The sequence below is a fragment of the Girardinichthys multiradiatus genome, chromosome X (genome assembly GCF_021462225.1).
Source record: "Girardinichthys multiradiatus isolate DD_20200921_A chromosome X, DD_fGirMul_XY1, whole genome shotgun sequence".
Lineage (NCBI taxonomy): Eukaryota > Metazoa > Chordata > Actinopteri > Cyprinodontiformes > Goodeidae > Girardinichthys > Girardinichthys multiradiatus.
The window spans coordinates 19,060,647-19,087,053 of record NC_061817.1 but is presented as its reverse complement, the minus strand read 5'-3'; the positions used below and the strand labels follow the sequence as shown (position 1 = coordinate 19,087,053).

The 26,407-nt window shown below is 42.5% G+C and overlaps 3 protein-coding genes across 13 annotated transcripts in view; 1 reads left to right on the top strand and 2 right to left on the bottom strand.

The window, feature by feature from the left end:
• Positions 1-15,620, bottom strand: part of LOC124863064 (MHC class II regulatory factor RFX1-like) — a 28,980-nt gene extending 13,360 nt beyond the window's left edge. For 2 of the 11 annotated variants that reach the window (XM_047357309.1, XM_047357311.1), the window contains exons 1-6: positions 15,459-15,620; positions 2,139-2,519; positions 848-957; positions 650-745; positions 366-491; positions 55-149 (exon numbers count right to left, since the gene is read on the bottom strand). In XM_047357309.1, coding sequence (XP_047213265.1) covers positions 55-149; positions 366-491; positions 650-745; positions 848-957; positions 2,139-2,499 — 788 coding nt within the window. In that variant the 5' untranslated portion in view covers positions 2,500-2,519; positions 15,459-15,620. Of the gene's footprint in view, positions 1-54; positions 150-365; positions 492-649; positions 746-847; positions 958-2,138; positions 2,520-15,198; positions 15,388-15,458 lie in introns of those variants that run through there. The other 9 variants (XM_047357313.1, XM_047357314.1, XM_047357315.1 and 6 more) reach the window with 8 other exon arrangements.
• LOC124863116 lies at positions 6,978-10,118 on the bottom strand. Its single transcript, XM_047357365.1, has 2 exons — positions 9,692-10,118; positions 6,978-9,531 (listed from the first exon to the last, which is right to left on the bottom strand). Exons 1-2 carry the CDS (start codon positions 10,116-10,118, stop codon positions 7,088-7,090), a joined length of 2,871 nt encoding a protein of 956 aa, XP_047213321.1. The 3' UTR covers positions 6,978-7,087.
• Positions 15,621-18,818: 3,198 nt separating the features above from the next.
• On the top strand, positions 18,819-20,144 carry LOC124863385 (relaxin-3-like). The gene is made up of 2 exons (XM_047357740.1): positions 18,819-19,062; positions 19,445-20,144. The coding sequence occupies exons 1-2, from the start codon at positions 18,897-18,899 to the stop codon at positions 19,726-19,728; spliced, it is 450 nt and encodes a 149-aa protein (XP_047213696.1). The 5' UTR covers positions 18,819-18,896; the 3' UTR covers positions 19,729-20,144.
• The last annotated feature ends 6,263 nt before the right edge of the window (positions 20,145-26,407 follow it).

Below are 26,407 nucleotides of genomic sequence, written 5' to 3'. Positions count from 1 at the left end.
AAGAATTAAGTTTTGACATTTTAAGTTGATCATCGGATACAGATTGATTCTAACATGGTGCTGGTGGTGTAGTTATTGTCTCCTTCCACATACTGCACTTGGTTGGTGTAAACATGCTGCACCGGCACTGAAGCAAGCTGCTGCTGGACCTACGGAGTAAGCACACACACAAACATCCAGTAAATCCTTGTTATTTACTCATTCCACCAGGAATCTGAATTCCTTTTGCATACTTTTGCATTTGTAATGAAAACTGCACACATTACTCAGCTGCAATTAGACATAATAATACAAGACACAATACAACACAATAGTTGTTCCTTCAGCTTTAAAGCAGCACTTTCCCTTGTGTTTTCCTAACCTACTTGGTCAAAAACAGTGTCATCTAGCACCCAGGCCAAGCATTCAGGATCTTCTGTCAGAGGATGAAGCTGCATCTCGTCTACTGTCCTATCTCTGCCTAACACCACGATCATCACTGAAACAGGAGGCTAGGAGGTCCACAGAGACAATGAGCTGACTAATCGTGAGCCAAAATGAGAGGAAGTTATAAATTTTTCAGCACATATATATTTTAAGAACCGAAGCTATTAAGACCAGCTTGTTTGTCCTTAACTTTGTCTACCTTTTGTGTGTGTTTTTGACTTACTTCCTGTGTGATATGAACAGGCTGTAGATTGGCGACACTGAGCTGTGTGCCTGGCTCAGTTTTGGCTATCTGAGAAGTGGCTTGCACCACTGACCTCTGTTGAGAAAAAAAAAATCCTCTTAGAAAAAAAAAACATTAAAAGAATACCAGCTTGTAAGAGTATTTAAATGCATGTATGTGTGTGTATCTGAGTATTACCTGCTGGGCTGCCTGTACCTGCTGAACAACCTGTGTGGGAACTCCTGTCTGCACCACAGCTGGAGGTGGGCTAGAATCTGACACGCTGTCGCTTGAGTGAAGGGAACCCTCTGAAAGAAAGGAGCCAGAACACCCAAATTTTTAGAGCATTCCAGTTTAAATTAAAGTATTTTACCTTTATTTCTTAGGATTCTGCTAATAACTCAAGTGACAAATGTAACCTTTTAAATTCAATGTCTTGAACAATAAATATTCTTAATAAGAATTAAATGGTCACACTGGATCAGCACTTGTTAAACAAAAAAAACACAATCATTTGCATACATACCACACTTTTTCCTTCCATTAAACTTCCCATGAAAATCCTAAGATGTAGCTGGTTTCATTTAGCAGTTACCTTTTATGGCATACCCTCCATATGATTACAATGATCTTCTAATGTATTGAAAAGCATCTGTTTATATTAATGAAAGATAAACTATATGGGTAGCATCAGCCACAATGATCAAAACCAGAAAATATCCAAACAACCTTTCGTCACTCATCACATGTCAAACTGATGGAAATATAATCAATCTATAACAGCTGAAGGGAAATGTTCCTGTTCAAGTTATTTACAACCATTTTGAATTAGTGAAGAGTGCATTGAGCCCAGTCCGATTCAGCTGTATTCCCCATCTGATTAAAAGCAGAGAAAGGAGCATACTTTATCAACCCCTCTCCTAATTCAGTAATGTTTTGGGATAAAGGAACAGCTGCCTTTTAAACAATTAAATGTTATGTCAAAACATTTAAAAAGAAGCACAAAGATTAAATCCGTGACTTTTTGTGATGTCTCTGGATATTGACATACCGTTAACTCCTCTCATTCAAAGGGTTTCAACAGCTCAGAAAGCCACAACAGCTTCCAGAACCGATAGAGGAATTCCTACTGTCTTGTGTTTTAGCAATTCTGATTACCCGACAGGCGTGACTGAGAATCAGCACCAATATAGAGAATCAGATTAGTGAAAAGCATCAGCAATTTTACAAGTATAGTACTTATAAAAGGAAAACAGAAGCATGCACGTTTAAATGATCAAGGCTGTGCATAATATATAAATACCGAACACGGTAAATATTTTGCTTAATCTAAACTAAAACTGGTAAAGTAAAAGTATTTTTAGAGACTCCACTAAAGCTGAACAACTAAACTACAGGAGTTCTTGTGCACAGATGCGTAACTGCATAAATCCTGATCCCATGGTGGTGAGGAGATTTCAGCAAACGATGTGCTAAATTCAGTATTTACCTGTGACTGTGACAACAATGTACTGAGGAGTGCTTTGAGCATTTCCAGACTGCGTGGGGGAACCCTGGATCTCTGCCGTCACGTACTGTGTTTGAGCCGGCTGCACCTGTGAAGCGGTTTGGGGTTGACTCCCAGCTGCAGGCTTCTGAGAGGCGACGGAGGAGGCCTGTTCAGTGGGAGTAGTTTGGCCTGTGGGTGTGACGACAGTGGGGGTAACAACAGTTGTTTGAATTTCTGCCAGAAACTGAGGAGTGGTTGCAGAGGTGGAGGCATTGTCAGGCTGACCCGATGTGACGGTCACAGCTGCCCCCTGAAGTTGGGCTGCTGGTTGCATCTCCCCTACATAGGCTGAGGTGGCCATTGCAAGAGCTGGCAATCACCCTAAAACATCAAAAAAAGCAAATGAAAATAAATCAGTTTCTAGTTAATACAAGGGAGGCTTGTATTTTGAAAAATTCTTCTTAATTACTTTATTTTTTTTTTTTTAATATATTGTTTTTACATTTAAAAGATTAACTGTGTAGCTGAGCATAATATACAGGTCCTTATCAAAATATTAGCATATTGTGATAAAGTTGATTATTTTCCATACTGTCATGATAAAAATTTAACATTAATATATTTTAGATTCATTGCACACTAACTGAAATATTTCAGGTCTTTTATTGTCTTAATACGGATGATTTTGGCATACAGCTCATGAAAACCCAAAATTCCTATCTCACAAAATTAGCATATTTCATCCGACCAATAAAAGAAAAGTGTTTTTAATACAAAAAACATCAACCTTCAAATAATCATGTACAGTTATGCACTCAATACTTGGTCGGGAATCCTTTTGCAGAAATGACTGCTTCAATGCGGCGTGGCATGGAGGCAATCAGCCTGTGGCACTGCTGAGGTCTTATGGAGGCCCAGGATGCTTCGATAGCGGCCTTTAGCTCATCCAGAGTGTTGGGTCTTGAGTCTCTCAACGTTCTCTTCACAATATCCCACAGATTCTCTATGGGGTTCAGGTCAGGAGAGTTGGCAGGCCAATTGAGCACAGTGATACCATGGTCAGTAAACCATTTACCAGTGGTTTTGGCACTGTGAGCAGGTGCCAGGTCGTGCTGAAAAATGAAATCTTCATCTCCATAAAGCTTTTCAGCAGATGGAAGCATGAAGTGCTCCAAAATCTCCTGATAGCTAGCTGCATTGACCCTGCCCTTGATAAAACACAGTGGACCAACACCAGCAGCTGACACGGCACCCCAGACCATCACTGACTGTGGGTACTTGACACTGGACTTCTGGCATTTTGGCATTTCCTTCTCCCCAGTCTTCCTCGACTCTGGCACCTTGATTTCCGAATAACATGCAGAATTTGCTTTCATCCGAAAAAAGTACTTTGGAACACTGAGCAACAGTCCAGTGCTGCTTCTCTGTAGCCCAGGTCAGGCGCTTCTGCCGCTGTTTCTGGTTCAAAAGTGGCTTGACCTGGGGAATGCGGCACCTGTAGCCCATTTCCTGCACACGCCTGTGCACGGTGGCTCTGGATGTTTCTACTCCAGACTCAGTCCACTGCTTCCGCAGGTCCCCCAAGGTCTGGAATCGGTCCTTCTCCACAATCTTCCTCAGGGTCTGGTCACCTCTTCTCGTTGTGCAGCGTTTTCTGCCACACTTTTTCCTTCCCACAGACTTCCCACTGAGGTGCCTTGATACAGCACTCTGGGAACAGCCTATTCGTTCAGAAATTTCTTTCTGTGTCTTACCCTCTTGCTTGAGGGTGTCAATAGTGGCCTTCTGGACAGCAGTCAGGTTGGCAGTCTTACCCATGATTGGGGTTTTGAGTGATGAACCAGGCTGGGAGTTTTAAAGGCCTCAGGAATCTTTTTCAGGTGTTTAGAGTTAACTCGTTGATTCAGATGATTAGGTTCATAGCTCGTTTAGAGAGCCTTTTAATGATATGCTAATTTTGTGAGATAGGAATTTTGGGTTTTCATGAGCTGTATGCCAAAATCAACCGTATTGAGACAATAAAAGACCTGAAATATTTCAGTTAGTGTGCAATGAATCTAAAATATATGAATGTTAAATTTTCATCATGACATTATGGAAAATAATTAACTTTATCACAATATGCTAATATTTTGAGAAGGACCTGTACAGTATAACCCAAAAACATGCACCTAATACCTCAGAATAACTTATTTATATTTCAAGGAACCACGATAAAAAGTTATAATTGGTCTAAAAGTGTAAGATAGTGTTAAAAAATAAAAATAATTTTGGGACAACTTTACATACTCAGTCAGCTCTACATTCTCATTTGTATAGAAAATGCAAATGAATGAATGAGGCTGGTCTAAAAGCACCGCAGAGGCTGAGCTGTTGGTGGAACGGCTACTGAAGAGATGTGGGGGAGGAACAATGATGGGTATAAGCAATCTGGTGTATCATTACCTGTAACGTGATCTCCCTACCTAGACCCTTTCATTTAGTTTTGCCTGTTACGTGAGCTGGGAAAATACCTTACTACATTGTCTTATTGTTGCAGATCATCCTGTTTTCATGCTTTAGGTTACCACATTGCATCAAGTGTAACCCCTTTTATTGCATTTACTAAATATAAAAAAATTATGTTGGTGCCTCAATAGTGAGAAATTTTTGCAAAGCTGATTTCAGTACAAACACAAACACAAACACAAAGAAAACATAACAATGAAATAAAAACGGGTTTTTTTTCCACAGACATAATCATATTGCAATCCATTTCACTTCTTTCGGTTTATACAGCCAATTGCACCCATTTTTAGAGAGACTTACCAAGATTTTAGAATAATATTACTGACACTCAATTCAATTCAATTCAGTTTATTTACATTATATAGCGCCAATTCACAACACATGTCGTCTCAAGGCACTTCACAACAGTCAGGTACATACATTCCAATTAATCCTAACCATTGAACAGTGTAGTCAGATTCAGTTATTTATTCAAATTGACTTTGCAGCAATCCCTCATACTGAGCATGCATGTAGCGACAGTGGAGAGGAAAAACTCCCTTTTAACAGAAATAAACCTCCAGCAGAACCAGACTCAGTGTGAGCGGCCATCTGCCACGACCGACTGGGGGTTTGAGAGAACAGAGCAGAGACACAAAGAGAACAAAGAAGCACTGATCCAGGAGTCACTGTATTTTGATTTTGTTCCCCCTGTTTATTCTTATTGGGTTCTTTATGTCTTAAGTTCTAAATCAAAAGTTTAAAACAAACTCTTCATGAGGTTGAATGTCATTTTAATTTTGATCTTGAATAAAATACAACCCTACTATTATATGAATAAGTCTCCTTTAACAAGTTGTACTGAAAAGTTGCTACAGTGCTTTTTGTAACCATATAAATATGTCCGCTTATTTTAATTGCTTGATTTCCCTTCCCACACATCTGATTTTTAAGCATAGGCCATACATTTTCAATATAATTGAGGTAAGGACCATTCCAGTGGATTAATGTTAGCCTGTCTTGTCGTTCCAAAACTTTAGGTTAAGGATTTAACCCCGGTTCTCTGAAACATGAGTGAGGTATCTCACTATGGGACACGCCTCCAGCGCCTGTCCCCCAGAAGCTCTATTACATTACGCCAGTCTTGACTGGCAGGCAGAAGTGACGTCCGCTCCCATGGGAGGACTTCCTCCCAGTATAAAAGTCGACGTCACGTAGGTGATCTTCAGTTTAATAAGCCCACCTCTTCCTCGCTCCCTGCAAGGAGGGTGATCTGGTGAGATACCTCACTCATGTTTCAGAGAACCGGGGTTAAATCCTTAACCTAAAGTTCTCTTTCAACATTCGTTTCGGTATCTCACTATGGGATATTTCTGCTCCCGTATTGCCAGATAAGCTCACTCGAAGACCAACAGATTGCATCTTGCATTCATGGCAATGTGGAACCCACACCCAGAACCGTGTGAGCCAGTGTGGGCCTGGTGACATCCAGTTTATAGAACCTAGTGAAGGTGTGAGGGGTCGCCCAGTTGGCAGCCTCACATATTTCCTCCACAGGTATACCCTGGAACAGTGCCCAGGATGATGCCACACTACGAGAGGAATGAGCCCGCAGACCTGCAGGGGGTGCAAGGCCTCTGCTCTCATAAGCCATAATAATAGCCCCCACTACCCAATGCGAAAGACGTTGCTTTGTGAGAGGCTTTCCTTTATGTGATGAAGCCCATGACACAAACAGCTGCTCTGATTTACGAAAATCTGCTGGGTTTTTTTCACATATAACCGCAGAGCTCGTACTGGGCAGAGCATATGCAGTCGTTCATGCTCCTGAGAGGAGAATGGTGGTGGGTAGAAAGCCATTAATTCAAGGGCACGGCATGGCAGAGCCGTAGCAACCTTAGGTATAAAGGCAGGATTAGGTTTCAGTAAAACCCTTGACTCACCCAGAAACTGCATGCAGGACGGGTTAACTGAGAGCGCTTGAATGTCACTCACACACTTAGCAGAGACCAGAGCAATCAATAAGACCGTTTTAAAGGAAAGCACTTTGAGCTCAACCTGCTGCAACGGTTCGAACGATGCACGTGACAACGCATCGAGTACCATAGGTAAATCCCATGAAGGAGTGAGGCTCCTCGACACTGGACGGAGCCGTCGTGCACCTTTCATGAATTGACACACCAGGGGGTGCTGCCCCACTGTTTTGTCACCAAAGCCAATGTGACAGGCTGAAATAGCAGCCAGGTACACCTTCACAATGGAAAAAGCCAAGCCTTTATCCAACAGTGCCTTCAGAAAAGTTAAAATGTCCGACACAGGGCTTTGCATTACGCTCACCATAGGTTTTGCGCACCAACCCACGAATGCCTGCCATTTACCCTCATACACGTTACGCGTGGAAATGGCCCTTGCATTTTGAATTGTGTCAATAACGCTCTGGGGAAGCCCACTGGCAGCCAGATTTAACCCCTCACAGGCCAGGCCCATAGGGCCATGCGCTCTGGATGCGGATGAAATATTTCTCCGCGTGCCTGCGTCAGGAGATCTCTGCGGAGGGGAAGCCGCCATGGCTCGCCGTGTAGCATCTGAAAAATCTCCGCTAGCCAATGTTTCCCTGGCCAGCGGGGAGCTATCAGAATGAGTGAGTGTTTTCCCTCTCGCACCCTGGCGAGAGTAGGAATGATCAGTTCCAGTGGGGGAAAGGCGTACAGTAGGGCCGGCGGCCATTTGTGCGCTAGAGCATCCAGCCCAAGCGGAGCTTGTTGCTCTGTCAGTGAGAAAAACATCGGACACTGAGCATTTTCCCCTGATGCGAAGAGGTCGACTTCCGCTCGGCCGTACCTCTTCCATATTTGGGTCATCACCTCGCTGTGGAGTTTCCACTCTTTGTAGCGGGGATTGCCCCTTGACAGCAGATCCGCGCCTCTGTTCATTACCCCTGGCACGTGAGTCGCTCTTAGCGACAGCAAGTGTGAGCTGGTCCAGATTATCAGTCTGTATGCCAGCTCGTGTAAATGACGTGAGCGCAGACCCCCCTGTCTGTTGATGTAAGCAACCACTGTTGTGTTGTCCGTTCTGACCAAAACATGGTGCCCTTTGATAAAGGGCAGAAAGTGTCTCAGTGCCAGCATCACGGCCAGGAGTTCCAGACAATTTATGTGAGCTGTCTGTGTTTGTGGACTCCAAACGCCGTTTACCATCATCCCCTCGTGAGTGGCTCCCCAGCCTGTCAGCGAGGCATCTGTGGTAATTACCTTCCTCGTCGGGATGGTTCCCATGGTAACGCCGGTGTTGAGAAAACCGGGACGCTTCCACGGGCTCAGCGCGCGTGCACATATGAGAGAAACCAGGACGCTGCGGTGAGCATGGCGTGTGGGGCTCAAGCTGAGTGACGCCACCCACCTTTGAAACGGGCGCATGTGTAGACGGCCGAGTGTGATGACCGCCAGCGCAGACGCCATCAGACCCAGCAGTCTGAGGCATAACCTGAATTTCACCTGTGTGCCTCTGCGAAAGAGTGCCAGACAAGCCTGAAAGGCTTTTACTCGTTCCGCTGAGAGGCGCGCTCTGAACTCGACTGAATTCAGGGACAGGCCAATGAAGGTGATTGTTTGTACTGGGGTTAAAATGCTCTTTTCCCAGTTTATTGTGAATCCCAGGGCTGTCAGATGTAAAGTAAGCATCTCGGCATGCGTCCTGAGCTCCTCTAAAGACTGAGCTGCAATCAGCCAATCGTCTATATACGTCGCCAGACGCATCCCCCTTTCCCTCAGAGGCGCGATGGCTGCCTCGGTGCATTTCACGAACACACGTGGGCTCAGTGAGAGGCCAAAAGGAAGTACCAGGTACTCGTATATCTCTCCCTGAAACGCAAATCTGAGGTATTTTCTGTGAGGGGGGTATATAGGGATATGGAAATATGCGTCTTTCAAGTCTATGGAGACAAACCAGTCTCCTTGATGCGCAAACTTTATCAGAGCTGCGTGTGTTAGCATCCTGAACGAATACCGTCTCAGATATGTGTTCAGAGCCCACAGATCCAATATCGGTCGCAGACCCCCGCCCCTTTTCGGCACGAGAAAGTATCTGGAGTAAAACCCGTCTCTGCTTTTCTCCTGCGGTACCAGCCGGACAGCTCTTTTGTGCTGCAGGGAAATTATTTCCTCCTGCAGGACGCGAGCGGACTCTCCCCGGGCGTATGACTGTACTATGCCCTTGAAACGGGGTGGGGCTGTCACAAATTGGAGCCTGTATCCCTTGGATACAGTCTTTATCACCCAATCTGACGCTCCACACGCTCGCCACAGCTGAGTGTTGTTTGCCAGTGGACCTAAAGGTGCTTCCGTGTAAACACTGCGCAACACCGGCTGAGGGATCTGCTGTTCCGCTACAACTGCCAGCTGCGCTCGTCCCAGGTCTGCTTCTTCCACAGAAAAAACAGCCTGCTGTGTTAGAGGTAGGGTGAGAGCTCCCCCTTGTGGCCTCATGTGCAGCTGTGGCAAGGGTGGAGCGGGAGCTCCAGCCTGCCGCTGTGCCAAAGCTGGAGCGAGAGCTCCCCCTTGTGGCCTCATGTGCAGCTGCACGTCCTGTCCTTGTGTTATTTTTAACATATTTTTCATGTTTTTTTGTTGTGGCTGCGCCCTCGGCTCCAGGCCTGGATGCGTGCCAGAAAACAACTTTATTGAACATGTTGTGAAGGGGGAAGGTCGTGTTTTTAGACACTGGCATGTGTTTGTGCACTGGTGTGTGCTTTCTGGCCACAGCTGCGGCTCCACTGAGCTCTCGGTGGCTTTGATCCTCCTCCGCTTCGGTCGGCTCTGAACGATGAGCTCCAACGTCGGCTCTGCAGGCCGTTTGAGTTGCCTTGAACGTGGCGTTCTGAACTCGAACTGGGACAGGACGTGTCCTGGTAGGGGGGGTGCAGGTGTCTGGCAGATCCTGCTCTCCCACCCCGAAGACGGCTCCCTAAGTAGTGCGCCTCTTTTTCTTTGCGCTCACAGTAGCGGAAGGGGTCGCTTGGTTCCCCGGCGTCGTCGGGGGAGCGAATGGCTTCCTTCCCCAAGCACCTTTGAGCTCGGTTTGTTTCCCACGGTCCGCTGACTGCGGCTGAGGCTGGCGTTTGGGGATGCGGTAGGCTGGTCGAGCTGCCGCTTGAGCGAACGGCACACGGGGTGCTGGAGGGGGAGGAGGCTGCGCTTTCCTGGGCAGACACAGCTTTAGCGCTTCACCTTCCCTCTTCTTTTCCTCACAGCGTTTTTGCATGGCTGCCACAGTGGGTCCGAATAAGCTCTTTGGGTCCACGGGGGTGTCGAGGAGCTGGTTCTTTTCCCTCTGAGACAGGCTAGACAGGTTCAGCCATCTAGCTCTCTCCTGAGTGACCATCAGGGCCATGGCTCTCCCGGATGCTTGGACAGCGCTTCTGTGGAGACGCAGGCATAGGTCTGTCACCACGCACAACTCGTCCCACAAATCGGCCATTGGTGTGCCAGTCATCTGCTCCTGTAATTCCGCTTGGTAAGCGAGGAGAAGAGATTAAGCGTTTAAGGCTTTAACAGATGCAGCCACCGCCTTGTAGCTTTTCTCATTCAGAGTGGACTGAAAAGAGTCAGCTTTGAAGGGAAGGGTGGGTCCTGCCGCTGTCATGGCTGACTTTTGCGATGGGTGCAGGTGAGATGCCAGCAGAGGTTCTACGGGAGGCAGATGTGAAAACCCGCCGGCCTCCATGCCCGTCCAGTCCAGCGCCGACCCTCCCAGGGCGGGGTTCTTGGCGGTGAGAGGATTGCTCCAGGACCGGGTCGCTTCCTCGAGGCACTCGGGAAAGACCGGCAACAGTTGTCTGCCGGAAGATTTGGCTCTCGGAAGCCGCTTCCCCTCATATCGAGATGTGGTAGTTTCGGTGAGGGTTTCCGGCCACTCGATGCCCAGCTTCTTTGCTGCCCTTCTGCAGACATCATGCAGGTCCGTTGCAGTTGGGTTTGGGGAACCGCAGCGGCTGGTGTCATCCGTCACCGAGGGCTTTGCAACCGACTGGATGGCATAAGGCCCGCAGTCCAGCTCGTCGTCGTCAGACCCGAGACTGATGGACTCCATTTCAGATTCGTACTCGGCATTAGCAAGAGTGCTGAAAACTGGAAGTGCAGCCTCGTCTTCCTCTGGGTCAGTCAGTGGCGCGACAGCGTCGAGCTGATCACCCCAACTGGCTCCAGCCAAAGTGGGCTCTCTCTCATCAGTACCAGGAAGCTCCGGTGGCGGGGGATTGGCTACCCCCATCATAGGATCAACCTCCGACAGGCTAGCTTGCGTGCTAGCCTGCGCCGACGAGACTTAAGGGAGAGCCGTGCACAGTGCTCGCAGCTCGCCGGTGACGCCAACGCGTCCTGGGCATGTTGCAGCCCCAGACACGAAGCGCAGACAGAGTGGGTATCTGCCCCAGCTATGAGATTGCCACATGTGCAGGTTCTAGATGGTGGCTTGACTCTGTTCATGGTGAGAACGAGTGCAAGTTACACAACTTCTTAAGCTCCGTTAAGGTTGCAGCTAGTTTGGTGACCAGTTGCAGCGCTGCTGTTTGGCGACAGACCAGCGTTGAAAGGGACTCAGAACAGTTGAGCACAGTTATTGAGAAGTGCTCGGCGACCGAGGTGTTAGCTCGCTCTCTGAACAGTTAAGCTAGCTCAAGTTACTGTAATGACCGTCTGAGAGGTGCTTCTGGGAGCGAGAAGAGGTGTTAGACTGAAGATCACCTACGTGACGTCGACTTTAATACTGGGAGGAAGTCCTCCCATGGGAGCGGACGTCACTTCCGCCTGCCAGTCAAGACTGGCGTAATGTAATAGAGCTTCTGGGGGACAGGCGCTGGAGGCGTGTCCCATAGTGAGATACCGAAACGAATGTTGAAAGAGAACCAGTAATGATGTGTACTTGGAGCACCCAGTTGTGGCCAAGTTTCAAAGTGTTGACTTCAAGTGGAGTTGAAACATTTGGGGCTAACTGACCGTCTTCATTGCTCCACATACTTTGTGCAATTGATCATTGCCAAGGACAGAATAACAGAACCAGTCAGAACGTACGAGGAATTTGCTTTGGTGGTAAGGTGCTACACATAAACAAACATACAGTTGACATAAATAAATTTGTAATTAAGAAAAAGTTTGCAACTTTTTGTAGAGAAAGTGCACCATAAGCAATATTAAAAATATACAGTAACAACAATATAAAATTAAATTAAATAGTATTTACATGGTGAGATATTTGTATTATTTGCAAGGGAAAACTGTCAGTGGGGGACCAGGGCCTTGTTAATGAGGCTGGCTGTTTCAACTTTGAGCTTATATTTCTAATATTGATCCTGTTTGAAAAGAGACCACCTACAATAAATCCGAACTAGTAAACCTTATTCCTGTTGTACGTCATGAATTTTCTCCACACTGGAAAAAGTACAATCCAAATAAATCCCTAACAGCCCAAAATTAACCAGACATTTATGCTCAAGTTTGATAGATGTAAATTTCTGCCTGGAGCTGTTGTCTGTGAAAAGAGCTTTAAAAATAAATCATTCATTCATGAGTACATACAATCAGCACAGATTGACAGAAACAAAACTTAGAAAATGATCCTGATTACATTTTTAACTGCTGGAGATAGGCACCAGCTTCCCCGCAACCCACTATGGAATAAGCGGTAGAAATTGACTGACTGACTGACATTTTTAACATCAGTCAGTCATTTTCTACCGCTTATTCCATAGTGGGTCGCGGGGGAGCTGGTGCCTATCTCCAGCAGTCTATGGGCGAGAGGCAGGGTACACCCTGGACAGGTCGCCAGTCCATCGCAGGGCAACACACAAACAACCATGCACACACTCATTCATACACCTAAGGGTAATTTAGAATGACCAATTAACCTAACAGGCATGTCTTTGGACTGTGGGAGGAAGCCGGCGTACCCGGTGAGAACCCACGCACGGGGAGAACATGCAAACTCCCACATTTTTAACATATGTGAACAAAAACATCAACATGTTAGGAACAATCAAGATCAAGAAGATATTTCACCAAGGTGTTGTGTAATATGTTGTTTTGGCTCAATACAAGTCCTTCTCAAAACATTAGCATATTGTGATAAAGTTCATTATTTTCTATAATGTAATGATGAAAATTTAACATTCATATATTTTAGATTCATTGCACACTAACTGAAATATTTCAGGTCTTTTATTGTCTTAATACGGATGATTTTGGCATACAGCTCATGAAAACCCAAAATTCCTATCTCACAAAATTAGCATATTTCATCCGACCAATAAAAGAAAAGTGTTTTTAATACAAAAAACGTCAACCTTCAAATAATCATGTACAGTTATACACTCAATACTTGGTCGGGAATCCTTTTGCAGAAATGACTGCTTCAATGCGGCGTGGCATGGAGGCAATCAGCCTGTGGCACTGCTGAGGTCTTATGGAGGCCCAGGATGCTTCGATAGCGGCCTTTAGCTCATCCAGAGTGTTGGGTCTTGAGTCTCTCAACGTTCTCTTCACAATATCCCACAGATTCTCTATGGGGTTCAGGTCAGGAGAGTTGGCAGGCCAATTGAGCACAGTGATACCATGGTCAGTAAACCATTTACCAGTGGTTTTGGCACTGTGAGCAGATGCCAGGTCGTGCTGAAAAACGAAATCTTCATCTCCATAAAGCTTTTCAGCAGATGGAAGCATGAAGTGCTCCAAAATCTCCTGATAGCTAGCTGCATTGACCCTGCCCTTGATAAAACACAGTGGACCAACACCAGCAGCTGACACGGCACCCCAGACCATCACTGACTGTGGGTACTTGACACTGGACTTCTGGCATTTTGGCATTTCCTTCTCCCCAGTCTTCCTCCAGACTCTGGCACCTTGATTTCCGAATGACATGCAGAATTTGCTTTCATCCGAAAAAAGTACTTTGGACCACTGAGCAACAGTCCAGTGCTGCTTCTCTGTAGCCCAGGTCTGGGGAATGCAGCACCTGTAGCCCATTTCCTGCACACGCCTGTGCACGGTGGCTCTGGATGTTTCTACTCCAGACTCAGTCCACTGCTTCCGCAGGTCCCCCAAGGTCTGGAATCGGCCCTTCTCCACAATCTTCCTCAGGGTCCGGTTACCTCTTCTCGTTGTGCAGCGTTTTCTGCCACACTTTTTCCTTCCCACAGACTTCCCACTGAGGTGCCTTGATACAGCACTCTGGGAACAGCCTATTTGTTCAGAAATTTCTTTCTGTGTCTTACCCTCTTGCTTGAGGGTGTCAATAGTGGCCTTCTGGACAGCAGTCAGGTTGGCAGTCTTACCCATGATTGGGGTTTTGAGTGATGAACCAGGCTGGGAGTTTTAAAGGCCTCAGGAATCTTTTGCAGGTGTTTAGAGTTAACTCGTTGATTCAGATGATTAGGTTCATAGCTCGTTTAGAGACCCTTTTAATAATATGCTAATTTTGTGAGATAGGAATTTTGGGTTTTCATGAGCTGTATGCCAAAATCATCTGTATTAAGACAATAAAAGACCTGAAATATTTCAGTTAGTGTGCAATGAATCTAAAATATATGAATATTAAAATTTCATCATGACATTATGGAAAATAATGAACTTTATCACAATATGCTAATTTTTTGAGAAGGACCTGTACTCTAAGAGCCTTCAAAAGGCCTTTGATGAAGACAGCAGAAACATTCACACGGATAGCCCGCATGCTGCAGCACACACACAATAAAATTGTTGCTTTTGTTAGAGAGAGAAAAAAGTCCCACCTGCTAAAGAATATAAATAATGCATTTATAACAGTTGTTGTTACTGGAATTTGACATGAGAAATATTACAGTTTTACACAGTATTTATAACTAGGGGTTATATGCATATTTTGTGAGTGACTGTACATTTTAAACAACATTTGCTATTTAATGTAATAAATCAGAGCTACCATGATGTCAGTAGTCAGTAGCCACAGAAGTCAGTGGTGACCACAATAATGTAAGTTTTTGGCTTGCTGGAGAACATGGAAGGGGGTGTTATTACACCATAATAAACACACATCTTGAAGTTAAAGGTTCAGAACCGAGACGCAACCCTGTTCGACCTTTGCACGGTCATTAACTGTTAATACAGAGGATACTCTGCACTCAGACCAGCCAAACACCTGCGTATCACCCTCCATCGCCACGCCCCTTCCACGTTAAATGTCTGCCACCTGCCACAGCTGTCTCAAATTTCACATATATTTCCGTCTTGCCCCTGCCAAGCCTAGACACCAGCCCAAACCGTATTCAGCCGTTAGACTTATATACCAGTCTCATTTTATATCTCCATTGAAAAGTACACGTTATAAAACATGAGTGGCGAGTGAGCTGATCGGAGCAACATGACGATTTAACACACCACCTTATGCACATCATATGCCGAAATAAACACGGACATCATTCATTTCTGGTCATTTTATACGAAAGCTCCACGCAGTAAGGAGCACAAGCTTGTCGTGACAGCTTTCTAGCAATGTAACACGAGCAGCACGCTAACTGGTCCCTACAACAACCGCCATTTTGTACCTTTTGCATTTGACATCGCCATAACAACGGCCTGCTTGACTATGCATCTGTGGCTGCGCCGTCATGGCAGGCAAGACTCCGTGTCGTTGGAAGGAGATGTATACACTAACCGTCGCAGTTAACTCGTTATCCGACCAACAGCTATCTTTAGGCTAACCTCGCTAAGAGGCTGTCTCCCATTATGGCTACTGTAACAACAAGGAAAAAGCAAAACGCACAGTTCAGGTTGAACCACTAGAGAGGAAAATGTTTCGATTTACCTAGCACTTGACCTCTGGTTCTACGTATGTTACTCCCAAATTAAAATATCTTCTTTTATTTTTTATGGTGGATTCAGTTGTTGTTGTTGATTCTCGTTGCTGGGTTCTTGTCGCCAGGGCTACCGTGGCTATGGCGCTTCGTCCTCACCAGGGCAACTGTTGCTACCCACCCGCTGCCTTTCCTCTCCCTTCCTTACTCTGATTGGCTGACGCCAACCAAATTTAGTTAAAGTCATAGTGACGGTTAAAAAAGCATACTACAAAGCACTACACGCCCATTTGAGTATTATCACAGCATATACACGTTTGAATAAAATGGCTAAATTACTGTATATATGTAAGTTAATTAAAAGTGACAGTCCTACAGAATCATTACACAGTGATATTTTTAAAGCATTTATTTCTGCTAGTTTCAATAATTATGGCTTACTTTTGATGAAAAGCTCATTTTTAGTTTCTTGTGAACCTCAAATTTCAGAGTAATAAAATAAAGCATTTTTAATTCTGAAATGTTATGTTATGGCCATGTTATAGCCTACACAATAATGGGGATGACTGCTGACTTTACAGTTGCCCAGCAGAGAGTCATTGGCAGCCACAAAAGGTCATTGCGAAGGAAGCCAACTGTTCACAGCGTTGTGTCCAAGAATTTAAATGGAAAGCAGAGCGGAAGGTGTGGCAGAAAAAGATGCATAAGTAACAGGAATAACCACAACCTAGAGAATTCAGTTCACTTCAGTTCAATTCAAAAATATTTTATTAATTCCAAAGGGAAGTTGAATGTTGTTGTAACTCATATTATGCAGGTTTCTTCAAAGAGATGTTTTAGACACTGATGGATCTCTTACAGTGGATCTGAAGAAGTTTCTGACTGAAGATTCTGTTGATGACAGTCTGATGAAGAGGATGCCCAGGGTTGTCCGTAATGTTCCTCATTTTATGAAGAATCCTTCACATGAAGATTGTAAAGCGAAGCCCACAGTTTGGGGGAGATGCAAAGAACATGGACTGAAGCTGAAGTCAGTGCTCCTGTCCATGCCAACAGTACCGATACCTGAATTCATGGCCAATCGCTGTGCTTGATTGGCTTGGTCTCCTGGCCAAAACCACACAGAGAATCTATGGGATATTGTCAGTAGGAAGATGAGACACAAGACCCAACATTTGAGACAACCTGAGGTTGGTATTAAATAAATCTGTGCTTTCTTAACACCTCAGAGCCACAGACCAATCAACTTCATGAGAGGCTTCACTGATGCAGTAATTCATGCAAAAAGGGTCCCAAACAAGTACTGAGTGGATATACTAGATGGTACATGGATAAAATGGGATGACATTTCTGAATTAAAAAAAACTGAAAAAATAGTCTGGCTTCACGGTAGAGCAGTTGGAAGCACTGTTGCCTTGCAGCAAGAAGGTCCTGGGATCGACTCCTGGCCGGGGGTCTTACTGCATGGATTTTGCATGTTCTCCCGGTGCATGCGTGGGTTCTCTTCGGGTACTCTGGCTTCCTCCCACAGTCCAAAACCTGACGGTTAATTGGTCTCTCTAAATTGCCCTTAAGTATGAATGGGTGTGGGCATAGTTGTTTGTCCTGTGTGTCTAAGTTGCCCTGCAATGGACTTGCGACCTGTCCAGGGCGTACCCTGCCTTTCGCCCATAGACTGCCGGAGATATGCACCAGCTCCCCTGCAACCCTGCATGGAAGAAGCAGGTATAGAAAAACAGTCTAAAGAAATTATCTAATTTTCTGAGAAACAGAATTTTTTGTTTTCATTAGCTGTGAACTGTAATCATCATAATTACCTGAAATAAACGTTTAAAAATATTTTATTCCCAGTATAGAAGTTTCACTTTTGAAATAAATCAACTTTTATATGATACCCTGAATCTTGATAAATACACTTGTTGCCCTAGTTTCAGCTGTCCTGTTGACAACTAGGAGTGATTTGACAACTCCCTGAAATTATGTATCATATCAATTATGAATCATTTATCTTTGCACATAATAGATATTTGTCATTCAGTGGTTATGTTTAGCATAAACAGGTTTAACTTATCTAACACTGGATAGTTGCATTAGTCTAGTTGTTTTTCAGTTCTTCACTTCCTGTATTCCGTCACTGTGTTCCAAATATTTTGTGAACACACTCTTACTTTAGCAACTAAATGAATCTAACTTTACTACCAGCACTGCAAAATTAATTTATTTGTATAACATTTTATATTTTAAGATCATATAATTTTTTATTTACAATTATATACACCCAAGATAGAATAACTAATTTGTAAGCTTGTTCAAAATACCCATATTTGTTGATTTAACTATTTAATAGTCCTGCAATGACCTCCATGGGGACACATTAATGAGTGTCAGGGTGGATGCCCTGCCAAAATGCCCTTTAGCTTGCTTTTATTCCTCCATTAATTACAGATTCACCATTTCTATTGTTCTTTCCTAAACGGGTGACCTTTGACTGTGCAGGAACAGATAAAAAATGTACTTTATAGTTTTCTGACTCAGGGTAAGACTTCAATGTTATCTGCTTTTGAAAATGTCACTGGTCCTTGCTGTTCACCTTTTGGCAAAGGGCTAACAGAAAAGCTAAATTTCTATTTGAAAAAAAATATTCAAAAGTCATATGGGGTGTATAAAAAATCTGAAAATGCCAAATTAGTATAATATCACATATTATCATGATGATTAAAGGCAACAGATGTTCATCTTCGGGGTTGGGGGGTTATCAACCTCTGATATTAATTTGCAGGACAGTCTGGTATGGATAGTGATTCATTATTTCCTATAGGAGAGGAGAAGACCACCACTATAGATGTCATGATTATTATCATATAAAACTCCTGATGAACTCAAATATGATCAGTTTTGGTGTGTGCCACAAAAAGGTCTGGCCATTACTTTAAAAGCTTTCTAAAGGCATCCCTGCTCTGAAATGTGGTATTTCTGTGTTCTCTTTTTGAATGCATACTCAAATATATGCCAAAAAGATTTGAAATCATTGCATATTAATATACCATCTGGTTAGTTAGTCATTGGGTGTATTGATAATTACATTGACTTGCAATTTAGTCAAATCTGATGAAGCATTACATTTAGGGACAGTGAAGGTGATGAATATACATCACAAGCTGAAACACAATTGGATCACAAAGGCCTCTAACACATTTGTTGATTATACCACCTTTGGTCTGCCTTTTGTTTCCATAAAGGTCTTCCTCTATATCACTCTTCCAGATCTCTTCCTCTCTTGGAGAAGGCCTGCATGCGTAATGTGACGCCCTCTCCAAAACATGGCGACAAACTCCTTTATAAACCACACCTGGATCACCTGCAGAGGCACAGCTCAAGCAAACCAAGACACAGACAGCAAAAAAAAAAACAGATTTTTTTTCTATCTCGCTTTACTTGTTTGGGATACAATGTGGAAAGCATTGGTAATTGCTGTGTGTCTGCTTGTGGCTAGGGTTGGGGCTCAGCCTATGGAGGATCCAACGTATGGGGTGAAGCTCTGTGGCCGAGAGTTTATTCGAGCAGTCATCTTCACTTGCGGAGGTTCACGTTGGAAACGGTCGCTTAGAAGTCAAGGTAGGACTGCAGAAGCTGGTTAATCTTCACTTTCCCTGTTATCATGATGTCAGGATCTTCTTTCATAATTTCTATGTAACTTTATCTCATAGATGGTTCGAACTACAATTTTTGTAATCTATTTGCATGATTTCCAGACCATTACCGAGATAAATCAATATCCATGATAAACTTCCTATTTAAATTGTTCGAGAAAGAATTTCAAGAATTTTATTTGCAGAAGAACCGCGTCGGGGATACAAGTTGTCAGATGTATTATACCAAATTATGTCCCAGCAACAGGTGCATTTGACAGTCCAGGAACCCTTACTATCATGTGATCTCTGGAGCTTCTTTTATGACAGTAAACATAATGAGTAAGCTATATTGTTCTCTCCACCAGATGTTTCAGAAGACCCATTCACTTCCCATCAGGATGAGTCTTCTGAGGGCTTGGCCTCCAACTTTGCAATTGAAAGCCTCCTTCAAAGAAGTCAAGACCTTAGCTTTACGCCCAAAAACAACCCTGAAGGAGCGTTCAGCAGGTCCACCCGGTCGTTCATCACCGATGAAATTCTGGAAGCTCTGCGCAAAGCCGACCGCAAAGGCCGGGACGTCGTGGTGGGTCTGTCCAATGCCTGCTGCAAGTGGGGCTGCAGCAAAAGCGAGATCAGCTCCCTTTGCTGAGGGTTGATGAATGCCATGTGAATGCATGTGGTGGCAAATGTTGTTTTTACACCATCCCACAAATATGCATGCATACACACAGAAATATGTTCATTTAATTTCACGTGTTTGTCAAGAAGTTGAATCTGTTTGGTGTGTTTTATATTTTAACAATAAGCAAATAAAATGTCTTCTGTTTAATGATAAATCACAGGAAAACATGTATTTTCTTATCATTCCTGGCTAAATTATTGTTGCTGCAACTTTTGAGAACTTTATGTTGTTTTGTTAAACCTAATAAACAGTCTGAAATAAGGTCTTACTTAACTTGTACTAATTATTTTGCATACATTTCATTAAACAGAATCTGATGTATGAATCTCAGATCCACAACAACAACATTGTGTCATGAAACTATAAAAAGCCTTACTCACAAACATGTTGACGTGTCTTTTTTCACAGTTACTAAAAACAGGAAACACATTTCTCTCCTCCGCTTTCTTAACAAAACACAAGAGAAAGCTGTACATTGTGGAGGCAATGATTAATCTTACACACTGATAGTTCATAGCAAATATAGGTTATTTCTAGTATGCAGCTTGAGTTAAAGTAAAGAATTATGGTGAACAATTTCTTCTATAATGAGCATATACAAGGCTTTTATCTATAGTACTTTTATTGTAAAACCATTGTTATTTAGTTCAAATTTTTTAATGAACATTTTACCTGCTAATAGCACATCTAGATATGCTGAAACTAGTTTTTTCATTCAGACATGCAAAATAAAACAACAGACTTAATAAGCTTAATAAGGCGAAAAAAGAAAGTAACAAAAAGTGGAATAAACATTTAGTATTGTAATTAGCGTAGGTTATAATGTTCCCATATTTTCCATAGTATTTAGAGAGCTAGTGAAACCTTTACATCCTCTCATAATGGGGATGAGTGCTACATTAATCTGGAACTTTCATTGTTTAATTTGAACTGCTGTTCTTTCGGGGTGGACTGACAATACATCATACAGTTTCAACGATTTTCAAAATGAAGACTTTTCTGCACAAGTTTCAAAATTCACTGTGAACTTTCCCAACTCTGGCATCAAAATTATACAAACAAGCTCAAATATATTCACAAACCCCATTCTATGTGGTCACATGTCTCCTAACAGGTTGCAGAGAAATGACGTGCTTTTCTAGGGATCTACAAGGTCTTGGCCTAATTCCAGGTGGAAATTTGACCATTCGGTTAGATTCCCATTACAGATCCCGCTTTAAACATAATCCACAAATTCCCTGCAGAGTTGAAGACGAGGTTATTGCAGAAGCTTAATGTTATCCTTCTTCTTCCATTTCAAAACCAGTTTTAATGTGTGTTTGGGATATATATATTTTGGAAACTCATAAATGTGTCCAGAGTTTAACTGTCTTGTCCTTGATTTCAGATGAAGTTAATACAATTTGAGGTAGTCCTCAATCTTCAGATTGAGGTAGTCCTTAACCTACATTGTTTAATCCACAATGTACCAATATCAGCAGAATGATCTCCCAGCATGATTCTCCCACCACCGTGCTTAACCGCTGGTTCTGTGTTCTTGGCTTTAAAAGCATCACTTTGACCCCTTCAGGCACTATTCACGGTGGTTTGTCTTATCTAACCATAAACCTTACTACAGAAAAAATTGGTTGTTCATGTAGGCAACTGCAAATTTAATTTGAGCTTAAAGGTGCTCGTTTTGTAGCAAGGGCTTCCTTCTTCATGGTACCATTTTAGTGTATGTTTATGTTCAACTCATTTCACTGTGGACTGGTGTTTCAGCATCTTCCACTTTACGACAGGGTTGATGGTTCCTGGGTTGAGCTGGGACTAAATTTGGTATTCCAACAGGACAGAAAAACTGGTTTGGAATCAGGGGCGAAAATCCCATTTTATATTTGGGGGGGACACTAAACAGAAAAAATTCAGAGAGTAATTCTTGGGGGCGGACAAGGAAAAAAAAGTTAATTCTCCCTCTCTTTCCTGCTCCTTGGCAATTTTTCAGCATGTTAAAATTATGTTATTGAAAGTAATATTTGTAGTTATAGCATTGCTCTTTATTAGTCCATATTTTACCCTTATACAGGTTTTTCTATGTTCAACCTGCAATGTCAACAATGGTATTACGTGGAAGGTAGCAATGGTCCATCTTTATGATTACATCTGACAGAATTTATTTGCATCCTGCTCTAATTTACACTTTAAGTAGTTTTAGAAGAAATAAAACAAGATAAAAAATAAACCAAATCTCAACAAACTGACCTGAGACTCAACGCCTCTTTCTGATTGCCCCTGGCTCTCTGTGCACTGCTGACTTGACTTAGCCTAATGAAGCCATTATAAAACATATTCATAAGCATTTCATTACTTTCTCATAGACATCTTTATCAAAACGCCTTCATATCACTGTGGTTTTTGTACTTATTTGGCATTTTGGAGAACTAAAAAATGTCTGTAATTTTTCCTTTTCTCTGCCATTTCAGCTGACCTGGTTGACTGACATTTGGACACACTCACCCAAATACAACACACACGGGAGATATTTTCATTAGCACACACCTACTACAAAACAAAACTTATTGCATAATAAATAAAAATATTTTTATTTTTTAAATATTTCTTTATATTTTTTATCGATTCAAACTTAAAATGTCAGTAAAATATGAATTAGGTTTATATCTGACAATAACATCCTGACGGAGGTTTATAAAAATCTGTCCTCTTCAGTCCTAAGTGATCTCTTTTCCCTCCTCACTCTCTTCTCACCTGTCCCATCAGTGCTGCTACCTACTAGCAAGCTGATAGGAGAGGCTGGTTTTGGAGAAAGCGGGAGAAATATAACTTTTTATGTTATAATCTTGCACTCATTGAACAAGTGATATGATAAATGACATACTGACACATTGATGCAGTTTCCTCATTAAGTGTGTCTGATCCGCTCTGAAAACGGAGCTGCCGAGACCACCAGCCGGTAGCCCCTCCCTTTGGAAACAGCGTGTGCATGTGGACCAAAACACTTTGTGGGATAGGGGTGTCATGATCTTTTAATAATTAGAAAACTTTTTTTTACGTATTATCTAACTTGGATCACTTTAGTGGTGCTTTTATTAATAATTACTATATTATCATTAAAAAATGCTTTTGCATTTACAATGATTATCCGTCGTTATATCCGTCCCCCCCAGGATTTCCGCCTATGTTTGGAATGAATAAAGCAGGCTAATGTTGTCACTTATCTTATTGTCCCCCTCCCCAACTTTTTTTTTAAATTTATGGACCGTGTATCATCTTTATTCCACAAACACAAATAACTGAAATGAACTCTAATATTTCTGACAGTATGACTCCATATCCATAATTGAGGATATCCAAATATTAACAGCTGAACATGTATGCATAGTTATAATCCTGTGTGGCTTAAAGGAAATTTACAACAAATTACATTTTTTGTGCAGATATCCTGTTTAAAAAAGTAATTTCTTGTAAACCTCAAACTGGTAGTCTACAATATACAGGGGTTGGACAACGAAACTGGTTTTAACCAAGTACACCTGACAGACAATTTCATTATAGTAGATCATTATCAGACAATGCTGTAACAACTTTTAAAGAATCTGTTCCACTTTTAATTTCCTCATTATCACTGAAAAGCACAGTGGAGGGCAATAATTTTGTTTCTGCCCCTTCACAAATTGATTCTCTTGTTCATAGTGTTACTTCCTCATTGCGTGATGCATTAGACAATGCAGCCCCGTTGAAAAAGAAGGTAATCATTCATAGGAGGCTAGCTCCTTGGTTTTAAATTAAGATCTGCGTACTTTAAAGCACAATGTTAGAAAATTGGAGAGAAAATGGTGCTCTACACACCTAGAGGATTCTTACTTAAACTGGAAAAAAAATAGCCTACTGTTGTATAAAAAGACATTTCGCCAGAACAGCTTATTTGTCATCATTAATAGAAGAGAACAAGAATAATCCTAGGTTTCTCTTTAGTACAGTTGCTAAACTTACACAGAGTCATAGCTCTGTTGAGCCATCCATTCCCTTAGCTCTTAGCAGTCATGACTTTATGGGATTCTTCTTAAATAAAATTGATTCTATTAAAAATAAAACATACTCCCGAAGATGATTATTTCATCCTCAGCAAGTGAGACAACATTGGAAGTAATTGTAGAACCTGATCTGTGTTTGGACTGTTTTGATCCTGTGGAGCTTCCTGAGTTATCAGAAATATTAGCTTCATCTAAACCTTTAACTTGTATGTTAGACCCAATCCCAACCAAATTATTTAGGGAAGTGTTCCCTCTGATTACCAGCCCCATTTTAGATATGATTAATTTACCCTTAGTAAATGGATATGTACCACAGGCTTTTAAGGTAGCTGTAATTAAACCTTTACTTAAGAAACCTTCGCTTGATCGAGATGACTTAATAAATTACAGACCTATATCCAATCTTCCATTCTTATCTAAAATTCTTGGGAAAATAGTTGCTAATCAAATGTGTGAGCATTTACACAGCAATGACCTGTTTGAAGAGTTTCAGTCAGGTTTCAGAGCTCATCATAGCACTGAACAGCTCTGCTGAAAGTCACTAATGATATTCTTATGGCCTCAGATAATGGACTTGTGTCTGTACTGGTTCTGTTAGATCTCAGTGCTGCATTTGATACAGTCGATCACAATATTCTCTTAGAAAGGCTGGAATATGCTGTAGGGATCAGGGGAAAAGCGCTAGGCTGGTTTAAATCTTATCTGTGTGACAGATTCCAGTTTGTTCATGTAAATGATAAATCATCTTTAAACTCCAGGGTTAATTGTGGAGTACCACAGGGTTCAGTACTTGGGCCAATTCTCTTTACTATATATATGTTTCCGATAGGTCAAATTATCAGGCAGCATAGGATAGATTTTCACTGTTACGCTGATGATACTCAGCTTTGCTTATCCATAAATCCTGATGAGCCCAACCAGTTAGATAGACTACAAACATGTCTTGAAGATATAAAAACTTGGATGACTTTAAATTTTTTGCTTCTAAATTCAGACAAGACAGAAGTTGTCGTCTTTGTACCGGAGTCTTTAAAAAAGAAACTGCTTAGTCAATCACTTAACCTGGATCGTATTAAATTGACCACCAGTAATAAAGTAAAAAACCTTGGTGTTATTTTTGACCAGGACATGTCATTTAAACCCCATATTAAACAGGTTTCTAGGATTTCCTTCTTTCACCTCCGGAACATTGCCAAAATTAGAAATATCCTATCCAGGAGTGACGCTGAAAAACTAGTCCATGCATTTGTTACTTCAAGGCTGGACTATTGTAATTCTTTACTATCAGGATGTCCACAAAATGCAGTTAAAAGCCTTCAGCTGATTCAAAATGCTGCAGCAAGAGTTCTGATAAAAATTAAAAAGAGAGATCATATTTCTCCTATTTTAGCTTCCCTTCATTGGCTCCCTGTTAAATCCAGACTAGAATTTAAAATTCTCCTCCTCACATATAAAGCCCTTAATGATCTAGCTCCATCATACATCAGAGATCTGATTGGTCCATATGTTCCTAACAGAGCACTTCGTTCTCAGACTGCAGGTTTACTGGTGGTTCCTAGAGTCTCTAGAAGTAGAATGGGAGGCAGACCTTCAGTTATCAGGCTCCTCTCCTGTGGAACCAGCTCCCAGTTTTAGTTCGTGAGGCAGACACCCAGGCTACTTTTAAGGCTAGGCTTAAAACTTTCCTTTTTGATAAAGCTTATAGTTAGAGTGGCTTAGTTTATCAGGGAGGGAGCCTTCCTCCCTCTCTGTTGGTTGGAGTAAGGGGGAGTCAGGTTTAGCCTAAACCGGCTCAGTTATGGTTGAGGTGCAAACACACCCTCCATTTCTGCTACCTGTATGACCCCTTCCCTTTCCCAATGGTTATAATCAGTCTGACAGAGAGAGGTATCCCAATCCTCGTGGTTTTTAGTATAACAATGACCATCAGTGGGACCCTTTGTGGGGTGCCTTGAGACGACATTGTTGTAAATAAGCGCCGTTTAACTAAATAATCTGAACTCAAACTATCTGTGTAGTTATGCTGCTATAGGCTTAGGCTGCTGGAGGACATAATGACCACTTTCACCCTCTTCGCTACATTCTCACACTACTCTCCAATTTTGCATTATTTGCTTTTATTTCAGCTTTTAACTTTGTTCTCTCTTTTATCTTCCTAGAAGCTACACCTGGCCTGGCTCTGTGTCTACCTGTGACACCTTTCTGGAGAGAGGCATTGTCCGAGCTTTTGCTGGCAACAACTTAATGCTCACCCTCTACCGATGATCCACATGGCCCTGTCTTTTAGTGTTTCACCCTTTCTCTCTCCTAGACATGGCGATTGACTGAGCTTTACTGTAACTAATTACAGGGGTTGGACAATGAAACTGAAACACCTGGTTTTAGACCACAATAATTTATTAGTATGGTGTAGGGCCTCCTTTTGCGGCCAATACAGCGTCAATTCATCTTGACAATGACATATACAAGTCCTGCACAGTGGTCAGAGGGATTTTAAGCCATTCTTCTTGCAGGATAGTGGCCAGGTCACTACGTGATACTGGTGGAGGAAAACGTTTCCTGACTCGCTCCTCCAAAACACCCCAAAGTGGCTCAATAATATTTAGATCTGGTGA

What these genes read in the sequence shown, in the direction of transcription:
- LOC124863116 (XM_047357365.1), bottom strand. Translation starts at nt 10,118, where the DNA reads ATGACTGGCACACCAATGGCCGATTTGTGGGACGAGTTGTGCGTGGTG. An exon ending in GAAACAAACCGAGCTCAAAG is followed by an intron (nt 9,532 to 9,691) that starts GTGCTTGGGGAA and finishes CCCCCCTACCAG; the next exon opens with GACACGTCCTGTCCCAGTTC.
- LOC124863385 (XM_047357740.1), top strand. Translation starts at nt 18,897, where the DNA reads ATGTGGAAAGCATTGGTAATTGCTGTGTGTCTGCTTGTGGCTAGGGTT. An exon ending in ACGGTCGCTTAGAAGTCAAG is followed by an intron (nt 19,063 to 19,444) that starts GTAGGACTGCAG and finishes TCTCTCCACCAG; the next exon opens with ATGTTTCAGAAGACCCATTC.